This window comes from Saimiri boliviensis, chromosome 5 (genome assembly GCF_048565385.1).
Source record: "Saimiri boliviensis isolate mSaiBol1 chromosome 5, mSaiBol1.pri, whole genome shotgun sequence".
In the NCBI taxonomy this organism is placed as follows: Eukaryota; Metazoa; Chordata; class Mammalia; order Primates; family Cebidae; genus Saimiri; species Saimiri boliviensis.
Genome location: NC_133453.1, coordinates 50,873,496 through 50,897,720, shown reverse-complemented (window position 1 = coordinate 50,897,720; position 24,225 = coordinate 50,873,496). Strand labels below are relative to the sequence as shown.

The window sequence follows — 24,225 nt, the reverse complement described above, 5'->3', positions numbered from 1 at the left end:
GGTTTTCAAGGGGATTACATAAAGTTCAATTTGGGATATGTCTAGTACAAGATGTTTGTAAGGCATTTATAATGAAATGTCAAATGAGGATTTAGACATAACAAGCCTAAATCTCAGAAGAAAGCCATGGGCAAGATCAAGTTGAGCTGTTGGGATTTAAACACATTAAAAGCCTCAGAAGTAAATGAGGTTTCCTAAGACAAAAGTGTTAAGAAGAGAGGAAGGTTTACAGCTAAGTCCCAATTAATTTCAATATTTAGAGCTTGGATAGGGATGGTCAAAAATGTCTAATTTGACTAAGAAATCAAATAAAACACTATTAAGTAGAAGTTATTATCCTCATTTTCCAAAGGAGAAAACCTAGGTTTAAAGAGGTTAAGTAACTTACCCAGCTGACACAAGTAAGTCATCCCAACACCAGATGCAAACTAGGTATGTCTGGTATCAAAACCGCATTCATTTCCTGTGCTGTGTTGTCAGACATACTACTACTCTGAAATTATTGCTTTTCCATCTGCTAATTTAGGGCTATATCTAATATGTTCTTCTATCAATGTAGACATTTCTCTGCTCCCTAAAATATATTCATACTATAAGTTTAGTCACTAATATGAATACGTCAGTAGAATGGGTAAGTGTATGCTCTATGTTTGTAAATGAATGATAAATAATTTTTCCTTGAGAAAATAAAAGAGTTAGCCTCATATTCCCTTGCAGTGTGGACTTAAATGTCATTAATTTCTTTGAGCTACAGATTCCTCATCTATAAAATAAGCAATATAATATCCATCTCACAGGATTGCTGAACATTAAATGAAATGACACATATTAAAATGGTTGTAAACTGAAAAGTGTTTTACAAGTAGCCATTTTTATTAGTATAATTATTTTCATTTCCAAGGTCAGTATAGGCTGCTTCTACCAAAACACTAAAGTTTTCTAATTCCACAATTTATCTCTCTAAAAAATATTATAACATGATATAAATACAAAATAGTTTACTTACAGTTAAAGAAGGTACATTAGATTCAGTATTTAAAACTAGCCGGGCACGGTGGCTCACACCTGTAATCCCAGCACTTTGGGAGGCCAAGGCAGGTGGATCACGAGGTCAATAGATCGAGACCATCCTGCTCAACCCCGTCTCTACTAAAAATACAAAAAATTAGCTGGGCATGGTGGCACGTGCCTGTAATCCCAGCTACTCAGGAGGCTGAGGCAGGAGAATTGCCTGAACCCAGGAGGCGGAGGTTGCGGTGAGCCGAGATCGCGCCATTGCACTCCAGCCTGGGTAACAAGAGCGAAACTCCGTCTCAAAAAAAAAAACCCAAAAAAACAAAAAAACAAAAAACAAATGAGCAATCATCAAAACTAAAATAATTTCTAGATGTTATATGCTTTCACCAAAACAACTTTTTAAACTTTTCTGTGACATTTGCCATTTTCATCCCTTAAAATGAATAATTTTCACATAATTATAATAGTTTTACTCAACATCATTTTATGTGGCCATACCATTCTATATGTCTAGATATCTTATGTTTATTATAATGAATGCACAGTGTTTCATAGAGATAAATCATAATTATTAATTAGGCCTGATCTACGATTGAAAATGTAAAGTATTTTCAGAACACTATTTGGATACTTGATTATATTAAAGAATTACTTGATGCTTAATTATTTACCTGTGATAACTTATGTGTTTTAAATGAGTCATTTTTAAAGATTCACAATGAATGACTCATGTACAAAATGATATAAAGTCTGGGGTTTGCTTCAAGCTAATGATGGGGGAAGATGAGTGGGTGGAGAGATACATAAAACATGATGCCATGAGTTTATAATTATTGAAGCTTAGTGACGGGAACACAGAGGTTCATTATCCTCTTTCTGGTTTTTGTATATGTTTGAAAATTTTCACAGTAAAAACATTTTTAAATGACGAGGCTAAATGTCCACTAAGAAAAAAAAAAAAAAAAAAAACTAACCTAAACTAAAGCTTAGGTACAAACCAGAGCAATGCTTTTCAAAATGTGGTGGTTGAATGACTACATGCCTCCTCACGATCCAAGAGACTTACTACAAAATACAAGTCTCCTGAAAATCTAGAACTTTGGGAGATGAAGCTTAGGAATCTAATGAGGAACTTCAACTACAGACTGGATTTTGAGAGCTACCCTTTTATACCTAAAGCACTTGGGGGAAAAGAAGTTTTTCTAGGCAACATTTAAGACTGTGTTCTTAGAGATGACCTGAGTCCTCAATTATAGAAGAGAAGTTTAATAACTTTTGTTTGCGTATTCTGTATCCAAGGGAGTTGCAATTAGTTTGTGTTTCTTCTTTCATCCCAGCTATGTTTAAGTAATCCTTTAGGAAGCTTCATGTCACTCATAATTCAGGTAAGGTACTAATTATTAGCCTTATTTTACAGAAAAGAAAATGGAGGCACTGAGTTTCTGGAACTTGCTCAGAGTTACACAATGAATCAGGGCTTTCTTGGATTTAGAAGTTATAATTTCACATTTTTAGACTAGAATATACTTCTTCTAGGGTATGGAATAACTTCCACTTTAAAGAGGGATCACAGGGATACTATAGAATTGTTGATACCATTGCATTTCGTTTTTGTTTATCAATAAGGATTAAATTAACTTTTTATGAGTATTTTTATTAGAAATTATACTTTTAGGATTAAAAACAGCAAAGCATAAACCGTAAAGAAAAAAATGAGATAGTGTAGAGTTCAGAAACCCTTATCACTCTAAGAGAGCTTATCACTCCAAAAATGTACTGTAAAAGATAATACTGGGCCAGACAAGCTGGCTCACACCTATAATTCCAGCACTTTAGGAGGCCGAAGCAGACAGATCACTTGAGGTCAGGAGTTCAAGACCAGCCTGGCCAACATAGCGAAACCTCATCTCTATTAAAAATACAAAAAATTAGCCGAGCATGGTAGCACTTGCCTGTAATCCCAGCTACTCAGGACGCTGAGGCAGGAGAATTGCTTGAACCTGGGAGGTGGAGGTTGCAGTGAGCTGAGATTCTGCCATTGTACTCCATCCAGCCCGGGCAATGCAGCAAGACTCCATCTAAATAATAATAATAAAAAGAGCTCAAACAAGCAAACAAACAAAAACAGCAACAGCAACAAAGATTATACTAGCTTCAGATAGCTGGTTTCAGGGGGATTTAGTTCCCAGCAAGAGTATTCCTTTCCTATGGATTCCTTTCTTCCTCTAATAGGTAACCTTCCTTGTGTAGAACAAAGGATATAATAGTCTGGTTTAGGAAATGCTTAGGAAATTCATTAAATATTTTATGACCTTCAAGACAGTAAAATTTATGAGTGACAGAATTCTTGAATGGAATAAATGAGAAAAAAATGATCCACGGTCTTGTGAGTCTTGTGGTAAAAATGTTCAAACCTGGATAACTAAGTTTTCTCTGAATAGTTTCACTAGATACTTTAAACCACATACCTTGTAGGAAAAAAAACCCAACCAGTTATTGATTTGAATTCACAGGGTACTCTACCTGCTTGTGTTTTTTCTTCACTAACTTGACTCCAGAAACATAACTAGTTCAAATAAGAGTGCTAGTGGTACAATAATATCTTCTGGTTCCTGGAACAAAATAGTCTGCCAAGTTCTAACTGCTCAACTTCCCTCCTGCCCTTTCACTTCCTCCCCTCCCCCTGCTCCCTTTATACATTCCTCCTTCTGCAAAAGCTCTCCTGTGCCCTTTCTTTCAAGAGGTTTCAATCACAGGGCAGCCACAGCTATGATTATAACGCTAAACCAGCAGGAAGAATGGCTTTAAGAATTTAATCTCAACTTCCATTAGAAAATAATCAGAAACGCAGATACATAAAGCATGTGTTGTTTTGTTCTGTTTTACTGGGACAAGCCAGCAACCATAGCATAGCAGTGGTTTTACAACAAAAACAACGGAGCCTGCAAACAAACACAGGTGAACGGAGCTAACTTTCACTGCCGTAGCAGAAGTCGTATTTTTCTGACTAATTGTTAAGACCCCAACACACAGTTACTTGTGACCATAAACAGACATTAATTAATCATTTTGTAAAACTTTATTATTGCTAACAATTAGAAGTAGGGTAAAAACACCTCGGCTATGAAGAGCTCTGCATTATTGTGAAGGCATTGTGTGAAGAAAAACATCATCTGAATACATGAACAATTATTACTAATATGTCAGTTAGGCTTTATTTGTCTCTATTGCTTCACTCAGGTGGAAATACTTACACATGTTTTTTAAAGCATCTCAGTTCGAATTCAGTAACAATAAATCCTTCATCATTATTTGCAACTCCTCAGATAGTAAACGTTTCACAACTATTTTATTTAAAGGGACCAGCTACGTACTGTGACCTAAATAATAGACTATTACATTTAATTTTGTTTCTTCAGTAATGTAGACCAAAACATTTCCAGCGTGTTCTCAGTGTTTGGGAAAGAGGTGGACAGTGGCACCCACATGAAAGAGCTCTGGAAGAAGCCAAGATAATTTTGATTAACCTGCTTTATAGCTGTCTGACATGTAAAGATACAACAGGCATGGGCGGTATATAAGGCAACGTTCACTGGTGTCATTCACAAGCCACACTGACCTCTAGGTTGTAAAACAGAACTACCGACAACAAAATCTTTAAATGCAGCTGGCAGGAGAGCAGAGCTGCGACCCAGATGAGGCGTGTGAGGCGCCTGGGGCGGAAAATCTGGAGAGGCGTTTCTGCAGGACTCTGAGAGTCGCTGCGTCTTCACATTTTGCGCCCTGCCTCACTCGCCGCATCCTAACTTTCTGCCCTGCACAAAACCCCAAAGCGAAGTTGGCTGCAAGAGGCAGGGAGGCCTGATGTCCACATTCCACAGCTTTGACGCAAAGCTTGCGAACCAGCCTTATCGCAAGTAAAAAGGATTGACTCATCTCTACACCAGTACTTGGGGACTGCCCTTTCCCTTGGGACCAGCCTGGTGAGCCTTGTTCGGACAAGAAACCTCATTCTCCCCACGAAGAGTTTCCGATAAGGATCCGGTAGTTCCTCTCCCAGATCCTAGAGCCCTGCTGGAGAACAGCAGTCCAGTATCTCAGGCCCTGTCACCTGCTGACAGAATTCTTGCTACAGATTGCCTATTTAGACTGTGATATTACCTGTCCCTTGACTTCACCCCTTGGTCTTACGGTCTACCTGACTTCCCCCTCCCCGCCCCGTGCAATTCCCCGTACTGTCTACTTGCTGAGGTTTCCCTTCGGTCTGTTAGTCTGCGCTTCTCAGAAGAGTAGGTAGTTGAGCCTGTCTCCTTTGAAATGGCTCCCAGTTTGTCCTACCCCATCGAGTTGGCAGAACCATCCAATCCCTGTGACCACCAACAGGACCTCCACACATTCTTAAAAGCATCCACTAGGGAAACCCCAACTCTGTTGAGACTCACTGGAAGAGAAGACACAGCTGCTAGCTGTATGGTGGGCTGCAGAGGGGCAGTCCTGAGCCAGTTAGACAGGACACGTGGTACCAGCTAAGCCAAAGCTGACTTCAAGCAACGCAGGAGTTAGAGCAGCTGAGGGCGAAAATAGAAGCAAATAGGTAAATATTCCAAAAATAAGATAAAGCGTGAAAGCATTTTAAGACAGTTTAGCATCATATTAAAATGACTGTCACCACTTCGTTGAGTACTATGTTGTCTTGGGCAGCCCCTGCTGTGAATAAACAAAAACGTCAGAACCTGGCAGGGCCATAAGCAGCAGCCCACTTCCCAAAACGGGGTGAGCAGCTATAGACCAATCAGCAGTGTCGGGTGTTTCCGGCTACTCAGTATGGACATGATTGAGTCAGAACCAGTCCCAACTTTATCCGGAGCTTCCACACTGACGGACACTACAATAGAAGTTGAGGTACAAAGACCAATATGCCGGAATGCTCAGTCTCTTCAGCTTTACAGATAAGCCGCACTATTACCTCTAAACAAAGTAGAAGCCAGGGCTGGCAGCACACACTAGGAATCCCAGCACTTTGGAATGCTGAGATGGGCGGACGGCTTGAAGCCAGGAGTTTGAGACCAGCCTGGCCAACATGGTGAAACCTCCATCTCTACTAAAAGTACGAAAATTAGCTGGGCACGGTGGCACAAACTTGTAATCCCAGGTACTCGGGAGGCTGAGGCAGGAGAATCACTTAAACACAGAAGGCAGAGGTTGCAGTGAGCCGAGATCGCACCACTCACTGCACTCCAGCCGGGGCAACAGAGAAAAACTGTCTCAAAACAACAGCAGCAGCAAGTGAAGTGACAGTTCACTTTAGAATTCTCTTTTTTTTCTGAACTTGGATTCCTAAAAATATTTCTAAGCTAGCAGTTTTGTAAAACCTTTTTTTTTTTTCCCTTAAATATCTAGCACATTTAAAGTATTGGAAATTCTAGTCTTTAAAAAATATTGGGATCATGCCAGTGCTTATTTATCTCTATAAACTAGTCAGAACAGAGGCCCTCTAACTAGAGACATTAGAGTAGAATTTATTAACACACTCCAGAAGTAGGGAAATAGTTTACATTCACACAGTGAGACGTAAAGCCTGTTCTAAATTACAGACACGACACAGAGAGGTTATTGCTTCTGTTTTACAACTTCAATCTCAGGTCAAAAGTAAACACAAAAATTCACCAGCACTTCTGCTTGAGCTGCCTTTATGTTAAAACAGACAGGCTGAGCTTGGTGACTCAAGCCTGTGATCCAGCACTTTGGGGAGGCTGAGGCAGGCAGTTCACCAGGTCAGGAGTTCAAGACCAGTCTGACCAACATGGTGAAACCCTGTCTCTACTAAAAATACAGAAATTAGCCAGGCGTCGGGGCATGCGCCTGTAGTCTCAGCTCCTCAGGAGGCTGAGACAGGAGAATCGCTTGAACGCGGGAGGTTGCGGTTGCAGTGAGCTGAGATCGCAGCACTGCAAGCCAACCTGGGTAACAAAGCAAGACTCCATCTCAAAAACAACAAAAACAGACAAAACAAAACCTCACCAGCCCACATCTCAAGCAGTTGTCCTCCTTCCCTCTCAGTGGACACAAAAGCAATTAATTAATTTGAGCTCACAAATGATAAAGAAAAAGACTTCGTGTCCTTTGTAGGGACATGGATGAACCTGGAAACCATCATTCTCAGCAAACTGACACAAGAGCAGAAAATCAAACACCGCATGTTCTCACTCATAGGCGGGTGTTGAACAGTGAGAACACGTGGACACAGGGAGGGGAGCGCTACACACTGGGGTCCGTTGGGGGGAAATAGGGGAGGGACGGGTGGGTAGGGAGGTGGGAAGAGATAGCATGGGGAGAAATGACAGATACAGGTGAGGGGAAGGAAGGCAGCAAACCACACTGCCATGTGTGTACCTATGCAACAATCTTGCATGTTCTTCACGTGTACCCCAAAACCTAAAATGCAATAAAAAAAAAAAGAAAAGAAAAAAGAAAAAGACTTACAAACTGGCTTATCACCCCTCTTTATTTATTTATTTATTTATTTATTTATTTATTTATTTATTTGAACCTCTGGCCTCAAGCAATCCTCCCACCTCAGCCCGGATTGGCTGAGATTACACGTTTAGGCCACTGCACCTGTCTACCTCTCTACCAATGGAGACTAGACGTCCATCATCCAACAGATATCACCAAGTAGTTAGACCACAAAACCAAACTCCCAATCATTGCTGCTATCAATGTATCAGTAATGTATAAGTTATACCTGAATAACGTATCGGGAATGTACAAATCAGAAACAAAAACAAAATTTTTAAAAAATCAATAAAAAGGAAAAAAGTATAACCACTTGGGATTTCTCTAAGAGCAAATAAAAAACATGCCTCAGCTTGAACAATCTGTGATGTATACATTTCTTTAGCCAGACAGTTTGATTCATCACATAAGTCCACTTGGGCATCTCTGTGGAATCTTAAGATTTCTAATATTATAGTATAATTCTCAAAAATCTAAAGTCATGTCACTAATGTGAACATAAAATGAACATACGTCAAAGTTTTATTCAACTCATTAGTTAATGAGGGAACTGAGAAGACTTTAAAACCAGTACAGAATACTAGAGAAGCTAGGCATATATCAATAAATAAATGTGAAGATAGAATTGCCGGGTTAGATACAACACTGACTAATGTGTTACAGAACAATAGATCATAACCTGTATTGGTATCTGGTGCACCAAAAATATATATATATTTGCTTCCCTACCAGACCAAAATTCCTACCAAAGTTAACCTTTGTCCCTACAGAATTGTCAAGCAGCCCAGTCAATATAATAAAGGCCACAGAAGCACTGAAAAAAAAACAGTAAATCTCTTTTGCCTATTTCCAAGTTTTAGTCATTTTTCCACAGAAATGAGATATTGCAAATATTGCATGGGACATAGATGTACTAAAAAACTATTAATTCATCTGAAATTTATACTGCATTTTATCCAGCAATCCTAACCACGAGTTAACCAAAACGTTACCAAGTTTGTACAGTTCTGTTGCCAACATGATATCTCTTAAATCTGTTCCTCAGCTTCATCTTTCCGTAGATAATACATAATAGAGGAAGTGCTGTTTCTATTGCACGACTATTCTTTATTTTTGCCACTGGAGGGCGCACATAACTCGTAGTATACTAGATAAGAGGTCGTGAAAAAAACCACCTGAGCGTTTCTGCATCCCAGCCACTAGAGGGCAGTACAGGAACATCATATTTTGCAACCAGATGGTTGACTCGCGCCCTAACCAGCCACGCGCAGGCGCAAAACTGCTCCCCTGGCCAGATCCGGCCTGCGCATGCGTTTAAGTGAGCGCGCAGACTCTGTTGTTAACACTCGCGGGAAAAGGGTGAGTGCGGCTGGAAGCGCGCATGCGCCTTGGCTGCTGCTGCAGGCTCCTTCAGCGCTGAGCATCACGCCCGTCTCGTGCTGGGTGGAAATGCCCAACCGAGGGACGCGCCCAGAGGACAGCTCAGTGCTGACCCCCTCCGACAATTCGACCCCACCCAAGGAGGACCTTAGCAGCAAGGTGAGGGTGAGACGCGACGAAAGGCTCCTGAACTCGGGACCGGGCGCCACTGGACCCTGAAGTTGGTCCGCAGGGGGCAGCCTGGGGCCTGCCCGGGACTCGGCTTTGCTCTGCTGCTTTGCTCTTTTTGTTCTTAGCACTTGACAGCCACAGTGAGTCCTTTTTATTTTCTGAAAACAGTTGCGATAAAGGAGATCTTGAAATTCGTCCCGAGATTGGACCTTCCGGTGGCAGTGGGGCGGAGTTTTGGTTCAGGGTTGTCCTCCCTAGTCTTTTTAAACTTTTGGAAATACCGCCCACCCCAAATCTGTTCCATCGCAGATATTCTCCATCCAGTTAACCGTGCCAGCAACCCGGGGTCCATCCTTGAAGACCCTCACGGGGGCTTATCAGTTCTACCTGTGAAGCTCATCTCAAATATGTCCCTTTATCACCGGCAACACTCTCAGCACCCCAAATAAGCCACCGTCACCTGCTGTCGGGAACTCCCCGCTACCCCCACCGCGAAAGAGGAAGCCAATATAATATAAACCTTAACTGCCACAAACAGACAAAACCTTTAAAGATAAATGGGGGTGGGTGGTGAGGAGGGATAAAGTGGGAAGAAATGTCAGATATAGTTGTTGGGGAATGGAGGCAGCAAACGACTTTGCCATGTACGTAACTATGCAACAATCCTGCATGATCTGCACATGTACCCCAGAACCTAAAGTACAATTTAAAAAAAGAATATATTACTATTTAGGAAATACATCTTTATTGACAAGTTTGAGGGGTAACTGCCCCCTGCAATATAATAGGGCAGCACTTTTTTTGGTTCAAATTTTATTGCATGTTAGAAACCACCTGAGATTTTTTTTCCCAATGGTTTTTAGGGAATAGGTGGTTTTTGGTTACAGGGATACGTTACTTAGTGGTGATTTCTTAGATTTTGGTGTACCTGTCACCCAAAAAGTGTTTAAAAAAAAAAAAAGATAAATGGGAGTGGGGAGGGTTATAGCCCTTCAGGTATTACACGTCCTAGATTCTACTTTGGTTCTGTCCCAAACTTACAGTGACATCTTGGGCAAGTCTCTTTAATCTTTCTGTATCGGTTACCTTCTTTGAAGTAAAGTGAAATGTAACACCTGTCATTCCTAAAATGGGAAAGCCCTGTACAAATGTAAGTCTCAAAGAATGTTTACAAATTCGGTCTTGGAATTCAACCTCATTACTGCAGCTTTGCCAATGGGGAGACCGAAAGGTGCACACTCATGGGGATGGGGGCTGAATTTTCAAAAGACACACAGCCCATTCTGACTACCACCATAACAAGCCACTTGTGTGTACTGATGGATACAGATCCCTGAGGCGTGTGAGGTAGCACAAATATTGTAAAAGCTGCTTTTAGAGGCACTTGGGACACTATGTAGTGAGTCATGTTCACTAAATAAAGAGTTAAAAAGAAACTTACTTTTCACTTAGTTGAGCCCTGACCTACAAATAAATAAAGCCACGGCCAGAACGGACGCCCAGGCCTGTAGTCCCAGCTACTCTAGGAGGCTAAGGTGGGGAGCCCAGGAAGGTCAAGGCTGCACTGGGCCTTGGTGGTGCCACTGCATTCCAGCTTGGGTGACAGAGCACGACCCTGTTTCATAAAAACAGAAGCAGCCTAGTTCAACAGTGCCAGCTCTATGCTAATCATTGAGATAAAAAGAGGGAAAAGTACAAGGATGGAACGTGATAGGTCTTACTGTCCCCAAATAGGGCATTGCTTAATTTGAATGTTTGACCACACCACTTAGTACACAAAATCATGAAAATGTTGAAAAAAGTAACCCACCTCTCATTCTATTTGCCTTTTTTAAAAAAAAAAATCTAAATCACAACTTAACTGAAAGCCTGGAACGGCTTTTGGTGTATATCATATATTTTTAATAAAGGTATACACGTCATTTAGTAACCGTAGTCCTTGGTGTGATTGCTGGATATGAACACCAAATCCCCTGTCTGGACTTAATGGGTTATCTAACGTTTTGCAAATGTAATCACTGTTTTTTCTCCTCAGCTTTTCCCTAACTGTACCCCCACACAGACTGCTGTTGAAAATAATCTGTATATTCATGAACTGCTTGTTTGGAAAATCAGTACATCATAGCCCCTTATCCCATGTCTAATTTTAAAACAACCCCTTAAGGGATTTTCATTGAGCATACTTTGAAAACATTTAACTTAAGGAGTTTTTTTTTTTTTTTTTTTTTTTCGTTATTTCAATAGATTAAAGAACAAAAAATTGTTGTGGATGAACTTTCTAACCTTAAGAAGAATAGGGTGAGTTGCTATATATTAAAATTATAAGAATTATATATAAGATATAATCATACTTTAATAAAATTTATAGTATTTCAGCATCTTTTTAGTTAAATTGCAAGTGTCTAGATTCTTTTTTTAAATGGATAGATCTCATGGTTGAAGATGTCTTTTTTCTATCATATGCCATTCACATTGCCTTTGCAACAAATGATTCTAGTTGTACTTTGGTATCTTGGAGTGTAATCACTAATGATGTTTATTTTATACTTGAATTTGGTGTTTTCTTTTGATATACATGAACTTTGTATTGAGATGAGAAGAAACTTTTAAATGAATGTGGATAATTAATGAACAAAAAAGGATACATTGCTTCCCCTCCCTCTAAAAAAATTTTACATAGATTTTTCTAAATGTGTAACGTGGTTATTTAATGTCATTTCCATTAATATAAACAAGCAAGCTACTGCTTTGTATATAATTATAGTGCCAAATTACATTTTAAAGTTCAGGAAGAAATGAGTTTGAGCTCTTAAAAGCATTTTAAAGATTAATAACTGGCAGGTGAGATATTTCTCATATTGTCACTTATGGAATATTAGAAGTTGAGGCATATACAAAAATTAGCTGGGCACATCTCTAATCCCAGCTACTTAGGAGGCCGAGGCACAAGAATCACTTGAACCTGGGAGGCAGAGGTTGCCGTGAGCCAAGATCACGCTACTGCACTCCAGCATAGGTGACAGAGCAGGACTCCATCTCAAAAAAAAAAAAAGTCCGGGCACAATTAATACAAACTTTCTCTAGAGGCCAAATTGGCAGAAAGTCTCAACAACTCAAAACTATAACACTTTGACTCAGCAGTTCCATTTGTAGTAACTGATACTTTGGAGAGAATCACAGGAGTGCACAAACATTTGGTTATGAAGATATTCATCACAACATTGATTTACAGTAGTAAAGAGTTGGTAACACCTTAAATGTCTAGTATTTGAAAGCTGATCAAATAAACTGTAATATGTTATGCCTATATAGCAGGAAGTATAATTTGGTTGCTGTAGCTTGTTTTGGCATTTTAGTATTCCTGTAAAAGAACACTTAAGAAAAAGTGTTTTCTCAATGTATTGCTTATTGATAAAAGCACAAATCTGCAGGCATAGTAAGAACCTTTTCTGTTAAAATGGTATATGGAGAGAAAATAGTTTCATTTCAGTAGTAGCAATTTCTGGTGTCAGGGTAATGGGTGACTTTTACTTGTCTTTTTGTTTATCTGTATTTGCTAAAGTATTGTGCTGAATATATATTACTGAAGTTCAAGAATTAGTGATAATAGGGTTAAGGATTTTAACATCTACTTTTTAGATCAAAACTTGATATTAGCCTAAATTATGTTTTACAGAAAGTATATAGGCAACAACAGAACAGCAATATATTCTTTCTTGCAGACCGAACAGAAATGCTGTCTGAGAGCAAAAGTAAGTTTTTTGTTTGAGGGGGGCGGGTTGGGGGGCGCCTAAATTATACTCATCTGAATGTTAAAATATATATCTAAAGAATAATGCAGCCGTTTGGTTTTCTTCAAGTTAGCCTTCAAAGATGAGTCAACAGTTTTAAAAATATATATATCATAATATGTATTAGAAAACAATAGTTATTAACATGTGCTTTAGAGTCTCAAACAGGTCTAAGTATGACAAACTATTACCATCTTCTATGTTTGTGACTTCAGGTGAAATACTTTAAGCCTCCAAGGTATTGTGGGACCTAAATAAGGTGCTATATATAAAGTGCTTAGCCAAGTGCTTGGGCCAAAATGAGCACTCAGCAAACAGAAGCTATTTTTCTAAAAGATAGATATATTTTATTAGTAGCCTGTTGTTAATTATTATTGGCACTGGCAAAGTGCGTGTGTTTATATGGTTTGATTTTGGTAAACAGACTTGTATTGCCCTATGAATTACTAGGTAAAAGTTCAACAATTTTTATTTTATTTAATATTTATTCTCCTTCCCTGCAACAGATATATTGGATGAACTGAAAAAAGAATACCAAGAAATAGAAAACTTAGAGAAGACCAAAATCAAGAAATAGTCAACCTGATTTCACATAGCAATGTGTGGCATTTGTTGTTCTGTAAACTTTTCTGCTGAGCATTTCGGTCCAGATTTAAAAGAGGACTTACTGTATAATCTTAAACAGCGGGGACCCAATAGTAGTAAACAATTGTTGAAGTCTGATGTTAACTATCAGTGTTTATTTTCTGGTCATGTCCTCCACTTGAGGGGTGTTTTGACTGCCCAGCCTGTGGAAGATGAAAGAGGCAATGTGTTTCTGTGGAATGGGGAAGTTTTTAGTGGAATAAAGGTTGAAGCTGAAGAGAATGACACTCAAATTATGTTTAATTATCTTACCTCCTGTAAGAATGAATCTGAGATTTTGTCACTCTTCTCAGAAGTGCAAGGTCCCTGGTCATTTATATATTATCAAGCATCTAGTCATTATTTATGGTTTGGTAGGGACTTTTTTGGTCGCCGTAGCTTGCTTTGGCATTTTAATAATTTGGGCAAGAGTTTCTGCCTCTCTTCAGTTGGCACCCAAACATCTGGAGAGACAAATCAGTGGCAAGAAGTTCCAGCCTCTGGACTTTTCAGAATTGATCTTAAGTCTACTGCCATTTCCAGGTGCATTATTTTACAACTGTATCCTTGGAAGTATATTTCTAGGGAGAATATTATTGAAGGAAATGCTAATACCCTGAGTCAAATTTCAGCAGACTTACCAGCATTTGTATCAGTGGTAGCAAATGAAGCCAAACTGTATCTTGAAAAACCGGTTGTTCCTTTAAATATGATGTTGCCAAAACCTGAATTGGATACTCACTGCAGTAATATTTCCAATGTGCCACCTACGAGAGAGACACTTCAAGTCTTTCTTACCGATGTACACATGAAGGAAAGAATTCAGCAGTTCATTGATGTCCTGAGTATCGCAGTCAAGAAACGTGTCTTGTGTTTACCTAGGGAAGAAAACCTGACAGCAAATGAAGTTTTGAAAACGTGTGATAGGAAAGCAAATGTTGCAATTCTGTTTTCTGGGGGCATTGATTCCATGGTTATTGCAACCCTTGCTGACCGTCATATTCCTTTAGATGAACCAATTGATCTTCTTAATGTAGCTTTCATAGCTGAAGAAAAGACCATGCCAACTAGCTTTAACAAAGAAAGGAATAAACAGAAAAATAAATGTGAAATACCTTCTGAAGAATCCTCTAAAGATGTTGCTGCTACTGCTGATGGCAGTCCTGATAAACATGTCCGTGTGCCAGATCGAATCACAGGAAGAGCAGGACTAAAGGAACTACAAGCTGTTAGCCCTTCCCGAATTTGGAATTTTGTTGAAGTTAATGTTTCTATGGAAGAACTGCAGAAATTAAGAAGAACTCGAATATGTCACTTAATTTGGCCATTGGATACAGTTTTAGATGATAGTATTGGCTGTGCAGTCTGGTTTGCTTCTAGAGGAATTGGTCAGTTAGTGGCCCAGGATGGAGTGAAATTGTATCAGAGCAATGCAAAGGTATGACACAGTATTTCTTCTCATAAAAATTTCTGAGACCTGTTTTTGACCCTCAAAGCTTTTAGTATTTTGATTGTAAGAATATAGCGTATTTTAGTTGCATTTAAGCTGCAACACAACATACATGACTTCTTTAGAATTGGATATATTTTACTTTATTTTTCTCCAAAAGCATTATCTTTAGGTTTGCAATTTTTTAAGCTTTTCTTTTATTTTCTTTACTGTGTAATTGATAACATTTTTATATGGATTTCTTTAAACCACTTAGGTAGTTCTCACTGGAATTGGTGCAGATGAGCAACTTGCAGGTTATTCTCGTCATCGTGTTCGCTTTCAGTCACATGGGCTGGAAGGATTGAATAAGGAAATAATGATGGAACTGGGTCGAATTTCTTCTAGAAATCTTGGTCGTGATGACAGAGTTATTGGTGATCATGGAAAAGAAGCAAGGTAATTCTAATCATTTGAGTGTTGATATAATATTTTTATAAAAAACAGCACAGTGTAAATGGAGACTTGTAAGTTTCTTTTCTCTTGGAGATTATTCAAATGAGTAACAGTAGCAGCAATAATAGCTTGGCTTTATTTTATAAACACAAACAGAGCTGGGAAGAGCTAGGAAAGCAGTTGTTTTCTAAAACTCATTCTCCAAGAAATGTCTTTTCAGCAAGTTTCAAAGGTGACATAATTACATGATTGTTTTTAAGACTACAGTGAAAAAGACTGTCAAAGTAGGCCAGGCATAGTGGCTCACATCTGTAATACCAGCACTTTGGGAGGCTGAGGTGGGCAGATCACCTGCGGTCAGGAGTTCAAGATCAGCCTGGTCAACATGGTGAAACCCCACCTCTACTAAAAATATTTTTAAAATTATTTGGGTGTGGTGGTATGTGCCCATAGTTCCAGCTACTCAGGAGGCTGAGAATGACTTGAACCCGGGAGGTAGAGGCTGCAGTGAGCCGAAATTGTGTCATGCCCTTCAGCCTGGGCAATAGTGCAAGGCTCTGTCTCCACAAAAAAAAAAAAAAAAAAAAAGACTGTCAAAGTGAAATTGAGATGTGAAATACTAAGAGAAGGTATTTAGAGGGTTTTGTTCAGTTTTAAGTGTTTGCTTTCCTCCCATAAGGGCATAAGCACCCCCTGCAAGTTTTTTTCTTCAATGTTACAGAAACTGGCCTTGTCTCTATAGACATTTCTGTATGTATAGATCCATACTGATTTGAAGGTAGTCCTTAAACTGGATATTCCTCTGCCACATGTTTTTTTGAACACAATTTAGTCACATACTGCAGATTACCTAAAACCTTCAAAGAGACCAAGGCACTTTCATGTGTGTATTCTTGCTTTTCAGGTTTGTTTTTATCTATATCCTATTTCTGGTGGTAGTGAACAAGTGCAGTATTTAAACAGAACTTTCTAAAACCTTAAGGATAAAGGAAGATGTGACATTTAAAGAGCAAAAATCCATTCAAGTAGCCTAATTTATTAAGTGGTAGTTTATTACAAGGGTTCAAGCATCCAAGAACAGGAAGTCCAAGTAAGCTTCATACTACACTCTCTCTCTCTCTCTCTCTCTCTCTCTCTCTCTCTCTGAGACTTCATTGTTTCTTGTCTCTACCTTAGTCTTTTCCTCTTTCCACTGACTCTCGGTTGCCTTTACACGTTGTCATTGTTAAGTTTCTGATCCTGGCCCATGTATAATTTTCAAGATTTCACTATAAAGAGATAATTAATACAATAATTCAAGGTCTGTAAACTGTTTTCTCTTTGAAGAACATGAGAGAAAGAGGAGAAATTTAGTTTTGTTTCAGCTAGGTCATAGAGAAGGGAATTTGTCTAGTAAAGGCACTTACTTATGAAAGTACTATGTTATGCTCAAATAAAAATGCATATGAAGAACGTTTAAAGCAGCTAATAAAGAATTGTGATCTAACAAATATTATAGGGCTAGATCTAAATAATTTATTATGTATCTTGACATATATGTTAACAATAGTGTGTTGATTTGATACTTTAGTTTAATTTGCTTTTGCAACTCATTGATTTTTATGTAATATTCCCTATAACAAATGTCTTTACCCTTTCCAATCTCTTAACCTAGAATAAGATATAATAAAACAGAAACACTAGTGTAACTGTATTGCATTTTGAGGCATGGGATGGAGGGTGTTAAGTATTTTAAACAGAAAAAGAACAGAATTTTGTAAAAATTGGGGAAGCAAAAGGGCAGAAAGTTTTGTTTTGTTTTGTTTTTTAATCTAATATTTTGTTTCTAGATCATTCCAGAACTTAGGGGGAAAAAAATCTAATATTTTGTTCTGTTATACCAATTTATCACCATTTTGTTGGTTTAAGTATAATTTAACAATTTTGATTAACAAAGTTTTATCATAGGTAAGTGTTTTTTAGGTTCAGGACTATGGAGCCCTTCTATATTTGTTCCATATCCCTAAACTGTCATTTCTTTAGATGGGATAAAGGTCAGACACAGACTGAATAGTTAACTAAGATCATGCTTGTAGGCCAGGTGCAGTCACTCACACCTGTATTCCCAGCACTTTGGGAGGCTGAAGGAGGTGGGTTACTTGAGTTCAGAAGTCTGAGACCAGCCTGGGCAACATGGGAAAACCTCATTGCCACCAAAAAAATAAAAAGATTAGCTGGACGTGGTGGTGCCTAGGCAGGAGGATTGCTTGAGCCTGGGAGGCAGAGGTTGCAGTGACCTTGATCCAGATTGCACCACCGCACTCTAACCTGGGCAACAGAGCAAGACCTTGTCTCAAAAAAAAAAAAAAAAAAAAAAAATCATGCTTGTTTTCAGGGCCTCCACAAGGATACCTTGTAAAAACAATTTGAAATTATTTCTGGACACCACAAACCTAATTTATTTATTGAGATTTAGACTATTTTGTAGTATATGTATTAAAATTAGTCATACGTTATGAAATACTTTTAATGTGACTAAATTTTAGCTATAAAACTATAAAAGTTATTGTAACAGGTTGATTTTATTTTTATGTAGTGGTTATATTATGTCTGTTTGTTTTAGATTTCCTTTCCTGGATGAAAACGTTGTCTCCTTTCTAAATTCTCTACCAGTTTGGGAAAAAGCAAACTTGACTTTACCCCGAGGAATTGGTGAAAAACTAATTTTACGCCTTGCAGCTGTGGAACTTGGTCTTACAGCCTCAGCTCTTCTGCCCAAACGGGCCATGCAGTTTGGATCAAGAGTTGCAAAAATGGAAAAAAATAATGAAAAAGCATCTGATAAATGTGAACGGCTCCAAATTATTTCCTTAGAAAATCTTTCTACTGAAAAGGAGACTAAATTGTAATGTGATTCACAATGTAACTATGTTATATAAAAGTAAAAATACTCTGCTGCTTTATTGTATAATATAGTAGTTTTAAAGTTTATTTGGGTGAATTTTCATTTTTTCTTGTCACAGAGCTCCTAAAACCATGGGATTTCCTTAGTGATAGGGAGTATCTTTTGTTACTCATAACAAGCCCCTTTTGATCACACCTGAGTTGATGCTAATAAGGTGACTTAGGGTGAGGTTTCTAAATAGCCTTTAATACCTGCAGTTTGGGAGGCCGAGATAGAGGGATCTCTTGAGTCCAGGAGTTTGAGATTAGCCTGGACATGATGAAACCTCATCTCTACAAAAAAAAAAAAAGTACCAAAAATTAGCTGGGCATGGAAGAATGTGCCTCCCTATTTGGGAGGCTGAGGTGGGAGGATTACTTGAGCCCAGGAAGTCAAGGCTGCAGGGAGGGGTAGGATCACACCACTGCACTTCAGTCTGGGCTTCGTTTCTGGATCTGGCCACGCTTTGATTCTTTTAATCATAGTAGCAAAGAAATTTTACGATCCTGACAAACAGGTCAGTCACCTGGCAAAGGCTTTCACAGGCCCCAGGTTTGTTCCCTGGAACATGCAATGTTCAGCCTAGATTTAGATACTACCTGCATAGCATTCATCCCTCCATCTGAAAGTAGACAACTTCGAGTAGTGTCTGTGGTCCTGAGCACTAAATTGACATTGCTTATACTGGGAGTAGATGAACTTCAGAAGTTTGCCCCATGGCCTAGATAGAATATTATAACTACAGTTCAATACCGAAAACAGCTATGACTTATATAATACTGTCTTCCAGGTGCTACTCTATGAGATTTAAATGTATTCATTTAAATCTTATAAAAGTTGAACTTTTATAAGGAATTTCCAGGTCCTCTGTTCCACCAGGATACTGTGAGAGAGAGAGGATAGACATGTATTTGTGTGAACCCCAAGAGGGCCTGGGTATTTACAGCTGTCTGCTATTCAATCCCATTAGCTCTGGGATGAAGCTCTGTGTTGATCCTTTAAAAAAGGAGGCAACTCTTTTCCAAGATTTGAGACATACGGAACAAAGAATTTGGCTATCTGGAAAAAAAAAAAAAAAAGGAGATTCATATTTCATAAGTGCAAACATGCAAATTTATGTTAAAAAAAGACCTGGAATAGTCCTCATTAGTTTATTAATATTTATTTCCATAGTAGGTAAAATAATGACATGGTTACTGGAAGAGAAATGATGCCCCGAACAGTCACCAAGGACTTCCATGCTGCTACATTCAGTGGCAGAGACTTTGTTCCCATCTCTCCTGACCTAGCAGCGGCATCCAACAAAGTTGGCCTTTCCTTTTTTTCCCCTTTGGCTTCTGTGACCAATTTTGGTTTTTGTCCTGCCTTCTTGGCTGTTCTTTCATTGTCTTCTTTGCTAACTCCACTCTCTACCGGACCTTTAAATGTTCAATTTCTCAGGTCTCTAATCCTTGGTTCTCAACTCCTCGTTCTGTACACTCTCCCTTGGTGATTTCAACCCCACTCCTGTCTTCAATTACCATAAACTTGCCGAAATTTATACATCTAACCCCTACTGCTGTTCTTAGCCCAGAACTGTTTATCTAAGGCATATTTCACATCTCTATTTATTTCTCTCACAGGTACTTCAAGGTCTATTATGTCCACAACTGAACTCTTAATCTTGCCCTGATATCCTGTTGCTCCCGACAGAAATTTGGTTCTCACTTGGACACCACCTTCTTTTTCAACATATCCCCATTCAATCTGTCACCAACGATCTTCCTCATTGTTTTTCAAATCTGTCCACAGCCCCCGAGCCCCCACCTCCACTGCCACTACTGAAGCCTAATCCTTTGGGATGAAATTCAAAATCATTACTCAGCAGCCTGCAGGATCTGTCCATCGCACACCTCTGCAGCCTCAGTTTGTGCCCACATCTCTCTTGTTCTCTGACAGGGTTTTGCTCGGTTTCTCAAACATTTCACCTTTCTTCTCACTTCGATTCTTTGTCTCCTCCTGTTGCCTGTTCCTGAAAAGCTACTTCTCCAGTTCTTTGCTTGGATAGCTCTTTTTCATCTTCCAGGCTTGCCGCGGTGGCGGGTGGGAGGGGGGAGTGAGCGGGGTGAGGAATGGGGAGTGGGGAGATGGGGGGCGGGGGATGGGGGACTAGGGGCACTTCCTCAGGCAGTCTTTCCTAGCCCTGGGCTCGGTTAGCTTTCATTCGAGTGCTGTCATTCCATCTCCTTTTGGCACACTGTTAAATACAGCTTTGAGATGATCTGTTTAACTGTAAGCTCCTTGGAGTTTTGTGTCTGCCTTGTTTTCTAGGGTTTCCAGCTTGTAGCTCAGTGCCTGGCTCTTAATAGGTGTTCCGTAAATGCTTGTTGAATGAAAGAATGATGACGGAGGTAGCATTCCAACTCGGGACTGCCTCAGAGCCCGGCGCTCTCTCCTCTGCCACCTCGGCGCCCGGCGCTTTCCCCTCTGCCATTCTGTTACCGTGTTTTAGAGGCAGATAGTGAGCGCGGCACAGTGCCCAGGGCAGGCGGCTGGGTTGAGCTTTAAGCTGGCTTGGGAAGATGAGGACGCGGTGGGTCTGAGCCGCCTGGGGGCGCTGCAGCCCCGGCGGGACGCGCCAGGCCTAGTCGCCCGGAGGCTCCGCCCCGGGAGAGGCCCCGCCACGCCCAGCTCGGAGGACCAACCGCCTCGACCCGCGCCGCGCGGCGGCTGTGCTGGCTGGTGAGGCCCGGAGGGCCGGGCCGCCACGGCGGGGCGTACCGCCCGGAAAGTTCCTCTCCGTTTTTTCTGGTGCGCCTCGGCTCGCCCATGCGGGGGCCTTGAGGGCGGATTCAAGGCCCTGCGAGAAGCCATCTAAGGCGGCGACGACTGTTCTGGGTCCCACAGGAACGGCGCGGACGCAGCAGCGTGCCTCTCCCGGACGGGAGCACAGTCACTCTAGAGTAGGTTCCTCTCGCTTCCTTGTCCTGTCCCCTTTCCCGTGCCCACGGCAGACCCGGGCTGCTTGGGGACGTGGGTCCGGGGACTGAGTGTGGACAGACGTGGGTTCTGTTTCTGAAAGGCGTGAAACCTCAGGCAGGCCCTGGAACCGCCTGGTCTCTGTTTCTGCCTCCATAAAGTGGGCATAGCAAGGTCTGACTCACTCACCTGAGGTCCAAGCGTTGCGCCCAAACCAGCAATATCGGCATTTCCTGTAACTTTACCAAAATGCATATTCTCCGGCCGACTCCAGCTGATCGAATCGGAAACTCAGTGGTGGGATTCAGCCATTTGTATGTGAACAAGCCCCAGGTGATTTTGATACAAGCTAAATTTTGAGAACCACTATATAACAGAGACCAGTAAGATGAAGTAAATAAAACTTATATAGTAAAGAGTCTGGAATATAGTAGATGCTCAATAAATAGTAGTCATGGTTATTATTTATTCCAGAATAGAGACACATTCAGTGACACAGGAATTGAAGGTTAAGCAAATGCGCAGATGCTTTTCTTTTCCTTTTTTCCTCCCTTCTTCCTCTCCCTCCCTCCCTCCCTCCTTTCTTTGTTTCTCTCTCTCACCCCTCCCCACCTCCTTCCCTTCTTCCCTCTCTTCCTTTCCTTTCCCGAGTTTCACTCTTATTGCCCAGGCTGGAGTGCAATGGCACGATCTCGGCTCACCACAACCTCTGCCTCCCGGGTTCAGGCCATGCTCCCGCCTCAGCCTCCCGAGTAGCTGGGATTACAGGCACCCACCACCATGCCCAGCTATTTTTTTTTTTTTTTTTTTTTTTTTTTTTTTTTAATAGAGACAGGGTTTCTCCATGTTGGTCAAGCTGGAATCAAACTCCCGACCTCAGGTGATCTGCCCCCCTCAGCCTCCCAAAGTTCTGGGATTACAGGCATGAGCCACCATGCCTGGCCCTTTTCTTTTAAGCAGGTCATTATAGGCTTGCTTTAAAAAAAAAAAAAAAGAAAGAAAGAAAACAAAACAAAATAAATATCCATATGGCTTGGAAATTTACCCACTCCAAATCTCATGTTAAAATATATTCACCAATGTTGGAGGTAAGGCTTGGTGGGAGCTGTTTGGATCATGCGGGCAGATCCCTCATGAATGGCTTGATGCTTTCCTGGCAGAGTGACCTCTGCCTCTGAGTTCATGAAAGATCTGGTTAAGAGTGGACATTTCCTCTTTCTCTGGATTGCTCCCTCTGTTACCATGTGACACGCTGGCTCCCCTTCGCCTTCCACTATAATTGTAAGCTTGATCTCACCAGAAGCTGAGCAGTTGCTGGTGCCACGTGTGTACAGCCTGCAGAACCATGAGCCAAATTTCTTTATAAATTTTGCAGTCTCAAGTATTCCTTTATAGCAACCAAACAGACGAACACAAACATATACAAAAGAAAGCCTCTCCAACAACAACAAAATAGGTATGTAACAGTAGCTTCTTACACATAAACTTAACATTTCTGACATACATCTTCTTTTGACTTCTTTGAAAAGCAGAACATGGTTAATGTTAAAGGTTTTATAATTCTTATTATTTAATTCAAATTTCAGCTTTCATATACTGCAGTTATTTTTAATTTGAACAATGTAATGGTTGACCATGAAAAATTAGCCTTATGTAGGTGAAAGGTACAGATTTATTTCTAGAGAAATCCAGCTTCACTCCCATGTCAGATTTTATTGATGGTCTTTTCCTCTTTATTCATTGCAGAAACTTCAAAAAGGATACACTAGATTTAATTGGTAATGTTAAGATTGCCCAAAAAAGGAATACCTAGACTTGATCAAGTTCAAGATGAAGAAACCTTCCTGGAAAATTTAGCAATACAAAGAAATGCATCTGCTTTTTTTGAAAAATATGATCGGAGTGAAATACAAGAGTTACTAACTACTGCACTGGTTAGCTGGTTGTCTACCAAAGAGGATGGTCGCTCTCAAGTAGACATGCCATGTGGAATTATGAGTCAAATGAATAACGTAGGCTTCTCCACTGCAATCCTACTGACTCCTGTGGACCCTACTGCCCTCTTAGACTATAGAGAAGTCCATCAGATAATAAGAGAGTTGGCAATTGGAATTTATTGCTTAAATCAAATCCCTTCCATCAGTTTAGAAGCTAATTATGATCAGAGTTCTTCTTGTCAATTACCTCCAGCTTATTATGATACTAGAATTGGGCAAATTCTGATCAACATTGACTATATGCTGAAAGCACTATGGCATGGAATATACATGCCCAAAGAAAAACGAGCTAGATTCTCTGAATTGTGGCGTACCATCCTGGACATTGATCCTGATGGAAAACCTCAAACAAATAAAGACATTTTTGCAGAGTTTAGTTCAGCAGGTAAGAGAATTTAACACTTCTTAAGTTTTTTTTTGTTTTTTTTTTGAGATGAGATCTTACTATGTTGACCAAGATTGTCTCGAACTCCTGAGCTTGAGCCATTTACCCACCTAGGCCTCGGAAAGGGCTGGGATTACAGGCGTGAGCCACTGTGCCTGGCCGCTTCTTAATTATTTTTATTCAAAATCATTTAAAAATATTTTAAATTTTATTTTGATAGTTTTGGGGAAAGAGATGATTTTTGGTTATATGGCTAAGTTCTTTAGTGGTGATTTCAGAGATTTTGATGCACCTGTCACCCAAGCAGTGTACACTGTACCCCATGTGTAGTCTTTTATTCCTCACCCTCCTCCCACCAGAGTCCCCAAAGTTGATTATATCATTCTTTTTTTTTTTTTTTTTTTTTTTTTTTTGAGACGGAGTTTCGCCCTTGTTACCCAGGCTGGAGTGCAATGGCGCGATCTCGGCTCACCGCAACCTCCGCCTCCTGGGGTCAGGCAATTCTCCTGCCTCAGCCTCCTGAGTAGCTGGGATTACAGGCACGCACCACCATGCCCAGCTAATTTTTTGTATTTTTG

The 24,225-nt window shown here is 40.1% G+C and overlaps 3 protein-coding genes across 4 annotated transcripts in view; all 3 read left to right on the top strand.

Annotated features, from left to right (window-relative positions):
- The first annotated feature begins 8,887 nt into the window (after positions 1-8,887).
- Positions 8,888-13,742, top strand: ASDURF (ASNSD1 upstream open reading frame). Of its 2 annotated transcripts, none has more exons than XM_039469760.2 (4): positions 8,888-9,072; positions 11,329-11,382; positions 12,807-12,836; positions 13,382-13,742. In XM_039469760.2, the coding sequence occupies exons 1-4, from the start codon at positions 8,983-8,985 to the stop codon at positions 13,397-13,399; spliced, it is 192 nt and encodes a 63-aa protein (XP_039325694.1). In that variant the 5' UTR covers positions 8,888-8,982; the 3' UTR covers positions 13,400-13,742. The 2 variants fall into 2 exon arrangements, with proteins under 2 accessions (XP_039325694.1, XP_010349895.2); XM_010351593.3 differs by having other exon boundaries at positions 12,761-12,836.
- On the top strand, positions 13,474-18,354 carry ASNSD1 (asparagine synthetase domain containing 1). The gene is made up of 3 exons (XM_074399362.1): positions 13,474-14,937; positions 15,206-15,387; positions 17,987-18,354. The coding sequence occupies exons 1-3, from the start codon at positions 13,474-13,476 to the stop codon at positions 18,270-18,272; spliced, it is 1,932 nt and encodes a 643-aa protein (XP_074255463.1). The 3' UTR covers positions 18,273-18,354.
- The window catches only part of ANKAR (ankyrin and armadillo repeat containing), a 73,381-nt gene continuing 64,453 nt past the window's right edge, over positions 15,298-24,225 (top strand). Inside the window, exons 1-2 of the mRNA XM_074399363.1 lie at positions 15,298-15,387; positions 23,012-23,647. Of these exons, the coding sequence (XP_074255464.1) occupies positions 23,047-23,647 (601 nt within the window). The 5' untranslated portion in view covers positions 15,298-15,387; positions 23,012-23,046. The remainder of the gene's footprint in view (positions 15,388-23,011; positions 23,648-24,225) is intronic.